At 53.8% G+C, this 8,186-nt stretch overlaps 1 protein-coding gene and 1 non-coding gene across 2 annotated transcripts; one reads left to right on the top strand and one right to left on the bottom strand.

The window, feature by feature from the left end:
• Positions 1-661: 661 nt before the first annotated feature.
• On the top strand, positions 662-3,666 carry LOC106844634 (uncharacterized). Its single transcript, XR_011493509.1, has 3 exons — positions 662-1,044; positions 1,734-1,848; positions 3,215-3,666. It is a non-coding gene; the product is annotated as an uncharacterized protein (transcript).
• Positions 3,667-5,215: 1,549 nt separating this feature from the next.
• On the bottom strand, positions 5,216-7,274 carry LOC106844632 (C-C motif chemokine 13-like). The gene is made up of 3 exons (XM_014862193.3): positions 6,943-7,274; positions 6,258-6,372; positions 5,216-5,781 (listed from the first exon to the last, which is right to left on the bottom strand). Exons 1-3 carry the CDS (start codon positions 7,166-7,168, stop codon positions 5,676-5,678), a joined length of 447 nt encoding a protein of 148 aa, XP_014717679.2. The 5' UTR covers positions 7,169-7,274; the 3' UTR covers positions 5,216-5,675.
• Positions 7,275-8,186: the final 912 nt, after the last annotated feature.

The following is an 8,186-nucleotide window of genomic DNA, read 5'->3' as shown; positions in this document are numbered from 1 at the left end:
CTGTGGCTCTCCTTACACCCCACACCCCAGTGCACTCTGACAACTCTGAATGAACGTGCTCCTTCCTGCCTCGCTGTCCTTATGCAAGCCCCTCCCTCTGTGGTGTGCACCTTTCCACTTCAGCCCTTCTGGAGAGACTCTGCTTGAAGAGCATTCCCCCGGGAGGCACTCTGACGCCTGTGGGCAGCTCCCACCCTCCTCTGTGACCTCCATATGGCGCGTCTACTGTGGTCCTTCATGGAGTGGCTCTTACTTATTTATCTGCGAGTCGAAGGGCAGTGCCTCAAGGTCAGGCACTGCATCTCACTGGGCTTTCCTGGGGCTGACTGAGGACCTGGAACAATGCAAGCTGTTGAAAAGTGTGGAGCAATTGAAAAAATAGAAATGGCAAATTTCTGGGCCAGGCACTTGACAGAGCAGATCATGCTTGACAGAGCAGATCATTTGACATGGGACACACTGTTTCCATCTTCTGTGACTTGGGCAAGTTGATGCAATTGCTCATTTGCAGAGCTGGGATTCAAGCACAGGTGTCTCTCAGTCCTAGTCCAGGACTCATCTGCTCCGCCACGTTCCGGGGACAGTAGCTCCATCCCTGGATGGAAAGACGTGGGGTCAGAGAAGCCACAAACAGGCCACTTCCTCTCACTCACCTTTCTCCACTTCCCACTCAGTCGGGACGGCTCCCACTCATTTGCTCGAGATCCTTATCTGCTCCTGCACTTGGGCAAGTTTCCTCATACCTCGCACACCCCCCGGGAGAGGTGGGGAAAGGAGTTTTCCACGCGGTCACTGAGTAACCATCTTTTCTCCCTGTGACTTCCCCGCCTCTGCACCAGGGCCTGGGAAACCCCACCTAGATCATCTCATAAAAGCTCTGGGCACCGCAGGATGGGCCAGGGGAGAGCTCCTAGCTGCACCAGACACATCGAGACCACTCCAGGAAGGCCCGAGCCAGACTGCCCAAGATGAAGTTCATCGCTGTGGCCCTGGTGTGCCTGCTGCTGGCTGGGGTGTGGCTGCAGGATGCGGACAGCAAAAGCAGTGAGTGTGGCTGGAGTCACTTCTCTTCCCCTGGGGGAGGGCAGCAAGGAGGCAGGTGCTCTGGGGTGGGGGCAGGGCTTACCCGGAACTCCCTGCCTCCATCTCCCCTCTTCCAGGAAGGATTCTTCCTGAAGAGGACTGGAGGGTTTGGATGGTGGGGGCCAGGGACCAGTAGGAGAATCATGAGTCCTTGGCGAACAGACAGCTGAGCCACTAGCTTCAACACAAGGAGGCCCTGGCTCATCCAGACTCTGGGGACTGCTGGAGGGGAGCGGGGAGGTTATTTAGACTAAGTGGGAGCCCCGGGGTCCTCAGGAGGGACTTGGTTTTGCCTCCACAGTGTGACAGGCAATGGGTAGTGTCTGAAGTCAGGACCCCGGGCTGTCTAAAAAGTCTCATTTTACAGATAGGAAGTCTGGGGCCCAGGGGAGGGCTCACCCTGATCAAGGTCACACAGCTGGTTTGTGGGGAGCTGGGATCTGAACTCCAGTGTCCTGAATCTTTGCCTAAATACAAAGCTGGGCGGCCAATAAGACACAGCTGCACCAGGGCCCTATGGATGTGGTCCCAAAGGCTGGGTCTGTCTTGGAGGGTGCTTTTTTTTCTTTTTTTTTTAAATCATCCTGGATGAGAACAAGAAAGTTCAGGTTGAGAAACGGATGCAAACTATTTTTGCGCTTCTCTTCTAGTGCACGTGTCGTCCTCCAATTGCTGCTTTACATTTATGAAGAAAAAGATTTCCCAGGAGAAAATACGGTGTTACAGAAACACCAGCTCCACCTGCCCCTACGGTGATCGTCTCATGTAAGTGCTTGTCCCTTGTCCCCTCTTAGATCTGGCTCCCTCTCGAGAACGGAGAGCGGCCCAGCTGGAATTAGAACAGTAGATGGCGATGTTCCACCAGATGAAGGTTTCTAAACGCGGACAGCGAGGCCGCCAAAACCCGTGTGCAGAGCCGAGCGTGGGCGCTAGGGGGAGCTCCGCACCTTCTAGCAGGCACCCAGACAGCTGCGCCTGTGCTCCTGCAGTAGCTTGAGTTTCTTGAGCTCCAAGGTGCCAAGTACTATATCTTAATATTTTATATTCAGAGGCAGGAATTACTTAAAAGCTCCAGGCAGGGGCCAGCCCGGTAGCGCAGCGGTTAAGTTTGCACGTTCAGCTTCTTGGCAGCCCAGGGTTCGTCTGTTCGGATCCCGGGTGTGGACATGGCACCGCTTGGCAAAAGCCATGCTGTGGGAGGCGTCCCACATAGAAAGTAGAGGAAGATGAGCATGATGTTAGCTCAGGGCCAGGCTTCCTCAGCAAAGAGAGGAGGACTGGCAGTAGTTAGCTCAGGGCTAATCTTCCTCAAAAAAAAAAAAAAGCTCCAGGTGTTACTGCAAAGTGGAAAGAGGGAGGGGGCCATAATCAGTTCCTGCCTCTGGATTTGCCAACCTATAGTCTTGGCGACCTTGGGCAGGTAACTGTTCTGCACTTCATAATCTGGATTCTCCTTTGCACTCCTTGTCTGGGAAGTGGAGTAAATATGACAGCTGTGTCACAGGGTCATCATGAGGCTTGGCTGAGGTAGCTACGCTTGCCACTCGGTGTCTATAAGTCACTTTCATGTATATTACCTCGGCTAACACTCTTGGGGCACATATTTACATTGTGATGAAAACTGGGGTTCCGGGAGGTAGAGAGATGTCCCCAAGTTCACTCAGATAGTAAAAGGCAGAATTGGTCTATAGTTTGGACAATAACTAAGTTTAGGAGGCGGGCGGATCAGAAAAGAAACACACACACACACAGTAAGTCCAGAGCAATGACTGAGGGTCCCAGATGGACATAGGCACATGAAAAGAGGGAGCAGGGGGGCCCTCGGAGATCTTCTAGGAGGGGCATTTTCCATGCTGGCTAATCCTCACAAAGTCTTCAGCCCCCAGCCCTGCTTGATACACCGAATGGGAATCTCCTGGAAATGGGTCCAGGAAACTCAATTTAATAGGCTCCCCCTGAAGCTTGGGTCTTCCTCCTGGCGTGCAAGCTGCAGGTCTTCTGCAAGGACTTTGTATACAGACTCAGAGCGACTCGGGGGCACCCAGCAGCAAGGAGGGGGAGAGGGGACTTGTGTGTGGTGCCCAGGGGATGGCCTGGGTGACTCACCCCCTCTTTTGTTCTCTGCCCACAGACTCCAGCTGAGGGGAGGCAGACAGAGCTGTGCCTTGAAGACAGACCGATGGGTTCAGGAGTATTTAAAAAGCATGAAAACCTGCCTGCTATAGGAAGTATGAGCGGCCTCCTTTCCATCCTGGACTCAGAGACCACGTGGCTTCCCCCGTCCTCCCATCCCCAGCCCTACACGGGTCCCTCTGCCCCACCTTTGTCGGGTCATGGAGAGTCTGCTGGGTCCTGATAAGCTATGTTGTTGCACTTTACATATTTAAATTCTGGAATCTTCAACTCCTGCCCCTCGGTGCCTCTTGGACCCCACAGGGATTGCAGGGCACAAATTTGATTAGATTGAGGGGCTGGGGGCTGGAGCCAGGGGGTTGAAAGGTGGGGGAGAGGAGAAGACCCGTTGGATCTGGTGCTGGGGAGCTGACTGCTTGTCAATAGGAGCCAATAAATGACTCATGCCTCTCTGCTTTGTCTTTGTCCTGGGGGTCAGCGTTGACTTGGGGTTGTGGTGTAAATGCTCTGCTTCCAGTTTTGGCAGTGGGACAAGGCTGGGACCCAGGGATGGGTCCACATTTGGGTGCAGGATGTTCTCCCTCCCTGCCCAGCCCAGAGGGTTCAGGGGCTGACGTTATCCAAGAGTCACAGCTGCCCTAGCTGGAGGGGATCTTGTGAGGTCAACTGCCTGTCACACAATGCTAGCCTCATTTTATAGAGCAGGTAACTGAGGGCTGGGGAGGGCCACGGACAGGCCTGAGGATACAGAGCAAGTCAGGGTCAGGTCTGGTGTGAGAGCCCAGAGCTCTGCCTCCGGGGCTGGAACGGGTTGCCAAGTGACTGCCCGGCACAGCATGGCACAGGCACCCTCTCTCCACCAGACAGACCCTGCAGCGTGGGGTAGCAGGGCATTCTTCTCGGGGAGGGTCCTGGGGAGTGTGCAGGCATGGGTGGATGCAGTCTGATGGAGATGCCAACACAGCTCGTCCACAGGAGGGAGGCAGTCTCCAGAAGGGCAGGGGAACCCTGGGTGGACACAGAGAAAGAAGAAGCCCTGTCCCTTTAAAAGGGGCCATCACAAGCTCCAGTTTGTGTAATGTGTGATTCTTGGGAGAATAGCAAGGGAGGGCAGTGACTTCTGGGTCTCGGCATCGGCACCCCTTTAAAGGCCAGCTTGTTGGCTTTAGGAGAAGGTCTCATATGCTCTGTCTCAAGACCTCCATCTTTCCCCAGCCTTCGACGTGTCACAATCTGTCCTGTTCTTCTTCAATTGGATCCTCCTTCCACCCCCAGCACCGCCCTGCTCGTCCCTTCCCTCTTGCTTGCACCACGGCCGTAGGCGGCCCTCAGTTCTCCCTTGTCAACTCTGTCCTGCCCACGGCCACAGGCTGCTCTTCCCGGCATCTCCTGCCCTCCCAGGGGCTCCAAAGCCTTCGGTACCCCGCTCCCGCCTTCAGAGCTCGCTCCAAACTCCCCACCTCGATATCCCAATTCCTCTAGGACCACACTTCAACCTTCCTTTCTAGACATCTCTACCTTTTCCATTCTGGGACCCAGACTCTCACCATAGGAGGACATACCCTCCCCACTCCCTTTCTCCCCTTTTCCATTCTGTATCTTCTCTAGAAGAATCTTGCTGCGACCATGCTACACCATCCTCCAAGGTCTGCCAAGTCCCATCTTCTCTGTCAAGTCCAGTGCTAACGAGGACTGGGTCATCTGGTTTTCCCCTGGGCTTCAGGTGCAGTTAATGTCTGTATTACTCCAAGGTGGAGGGCTGCTCAGAGTGGAGAGGCACAGGGGCAAGGAGATCTGTTAGAAGCTGATGCTTGGGACTGGAGCCATTGTTCTAGAATATTCTAGGAGGATGAGCAGGCCCTCCCTGTCATCAGATGAGCCCAGGCTAGCCGCAGCCAGGGCCTCCGTGACATCCACATTCCTCTAGTGCCTCTGCCATCCACCTGCACCTTAGAGGCCCCCTCCTGGTTAAGAGTTACCCCCAAAGAAAACACCACAGTTAGAGATTTTAAACAAAATCTATTTTCCGCAGAAAGTCAGCAGTCCCACAGTTCCATTCATCTTTCCACTGTAACATATTTAGCAATATCTCGCGCTCCCAGGTCCTCGCCCCCCTGCATGGTAGCTGCCCTTCGTCTCCGTGATTCTCGCAGACACAACCCTCAAGGAGTTAGGCCGGAGGGAGACCCCCTGCCCGCAGCTTACGTGAGAAAGATCCAACAGGCTCAAGGCTTTGCTTGACCAAAAAGATCACCAAGCTTCAAAATAATCCCCAAACCAGCAACAATTCAAATAATATTAAATATTACTCAAGACGTAGAACATTTTGTATCACAAAACGGAATGCATCCTATCTGAAAATTACAGTCAAATTAGTCCAGCGTGTGGATGGGAAGGCTGGAGGAGAATAAATAGTCGTTTCTCATCATCTGGCTTGGTCTTGGTGTGGCTGGGGGAGGTCAAGTCTTCTGGGTGGGAGATTTTTGAGCCAGGTATTTCATGTAATTCTGGACCCACTTCTCCTTGGGGTCGGCACAGACGTCCTTGGCCAGTTTGGTTCTGAAGCTGTGGATGAAGGAGCGTTGGCACAGTTAGATGAAACACTTGAGGGTTTTATCCAAGGGATAACTCATTGGACTCTAAAACCTGCTTGGCCCACCTGCCACGGGTGAGGCAGCCGCCCTGGGACTGGAGGAGGGAGGGGTGTGGAAAGAAGAGGCCTCTGGTGGTAGTCACTGTTCTTGTCTCCCCAGGAGACGTTGGCCTGGCATCCGGCAGAGCAACCGCAAGGGTGCCAGCCGGCGCCCATTCAGGGAGCAGGGAGTGGGCTGTTGCTGGCTTTCTTGGGATGTTACATCGTTACATCAATGTAACGATGGGAGGATTTGAATTGCATAGTCTGGTTAGATCTTATCTCCTGAGTATATGATCCCAAGTTAGTCTGATGTCTGTCTTCTGGGGAGAGCTTTGGACCTGGTGGAGGCGGAGAGTGGAGTGGGGTGAGGTGAGGTGGGGGGTGAGGTGAGGGTGTTTCTACCCACATGACGGCTTCCTGGGGGCACTGGCTGCCGGTGATTCGATAGCTCCTCAGCCTCTGCAAGGGCATCTTCTTACTGTTAAACTTGAAGCAGCAAGCGGACAGGGCACTGAGGGCATCTAGATAGAAAGTCAAAAAGAGAAAGCCTTTCAGGAGGGGCTAGGTTTTTCTCAGCTTGAACGCAGCGGGACGCGTCTGTAGGGGAAGAGAAGCAAAGAGGTAGACGTGATCTTATCCGCTCCAGGTCCAGTGCTCTGGCGCTAGGCCCAGAGATGGAGTGGGACCTGGAACATGTGGTTCAAGATTTCGAAGACGGTTCTCTCTGCTGCACGGTGGGGATGAGTCATTGCTGACCGGGGGAGGCCAATGTGACAGGTCCTGGATATGACCCACCATTTGCAGAGATTGGGAAGATCAGCCAGGGTCCAAAAGGCCTCAGTTTTGGAGTGGACAGCTGAGGTTTTATTCGGGCTCTGCCATGGCCTGGAGGTGGGGGAGGGGAGGCCTCCTCCTGTTCCAGCCTAGGCTTCTGCTTTCTGTCTTTGAAATTACATGTTAAAGTGAAGCTCTGAGGAGCCTTGCTGCTAGGATAGGCTAGGAAGTGAGACACTTCGGCTCAGAGCTTCCTGGAAGGAGAGAGAAACAGAGGGAGAGAAAGAGAAGGAGGGCGGGAGAGAGATGGAACTTGCCTGGCTGAGCCAGCCCCTGGGGGCTGAAGGTGGCCGCGGTGAGCAGCAGGCACAGGAGGGCTGTGGAGACCTTCATGCTGGAGGGCGAGGACGGGAGCTTCGGCCTGAGAGTTGTTGGTTTCTGGGCTGGTCTCAGCTTCTCTGCAGCTCTGCAGCTCTGCCTGCCTTTTATAGGAAGCAGGGAGGGTGGGGGCTCCCGGAGGGATCTTTGCCTGGGAAGGGTCATGGTCAAGTTAGGATGAAGGGGGGTCCCGAATCTGCTGAGCTGGAGGCTGGGCTGCCAAAGCGCTTTCCAAGAAATGTAAGACGGAAGCTGTAGGCTGCACCCGGTGGCACTGTTTCCGTCCAGCAGCCCAGGCCGTGCCAAGAGAGCACAGATGTGCTGGCACTCATCACAGGAAGTGTTCCATGGCCTGGCTTTCTCCAAGATGAAAAGGAGGCAGTGAAAAAAAACCTCTTAGCCATTCAGTCCTGATGAGGGACATACCGTTACCGTCATGCCCATTTACAGAAGACACTGAGGGACCAAGAGATTAATGACAATAACTTAAAGTCTCATGGGAAGTGAGCGATGACCCAGGAAGATAAAGCTAGACTATTTACATATAATCACCAAGGCAGTTTCAGACTTTCATTTAGGTGCAGAAGTCTTTTTCTCAGCCAAGTTTCATGTGGAAGTCCCATACGTGAAGCAAACCAAAGCCAGCTGCTGGTGACAGGAGCCCCTCACATCACATATTGTTGCCCCTTTCGGCCGCTCAGGCTCAGAGGGATATGGTTTGAAAACCACTGATTGGTCCAGGTCCCTTGTTTTCAGGAAGGACCTTTGGGTTTCCAGAGCTGTCGATGGGAGAGGGTTGAGGAGTGGAGCAAAGCAGTGGGCTCTTTGCTCCTGTGCCTGGCTCCCTCCTGCAAGGGGTGTGTGCCTGAGCTAGAGCTAGGAAGTGCCACCAGGGGCATGGGGGGAAGGAGGGGACAGCTTGGACTCTGAGGGAAAACCTGGCAAGGCCCTTTGCCTGAATGTTGCCGTTCCCCACGCTCCCTCCTGGCTCCCAGACTTTACTTACTTTTTGCACCTGCCTGGAATACTCTCAACTTTTCATTCTTGTGAGTGTTTCCACTCTAGCAAAACAAGCCCAGGGAGAGCAAAAGAAAGGAAATAAAGAGCTAAGATTAGCGAAATAGAAAAGAATGTATCCCGGAAAGGGTTGAGGGAGCCCGAAGCTGGTTCTTTTTGACGAGCC

The sequence above is a fragment of the Equus asinus genome, chromosome 13, assembly GCF_041296235.1.
Source record: "Equus asinus isolate D_3611 breed Donkey chromosome 13, EquAss-T2T_v2, whole genome shotgun sequence".
In the NCBI taxonomy this organism is placed as follows: domain Eukaryota; kingdom Metazoa; phylum Chordata; class Mammalia; order Perissodactyla; family Equidae; genus Equus; species Equus asinus.
The sequence above is the reverse complement of the archived record's forward strand: the minus strand, read 5'-3'. Positions and strand labels throughout refer to the sequence as shown.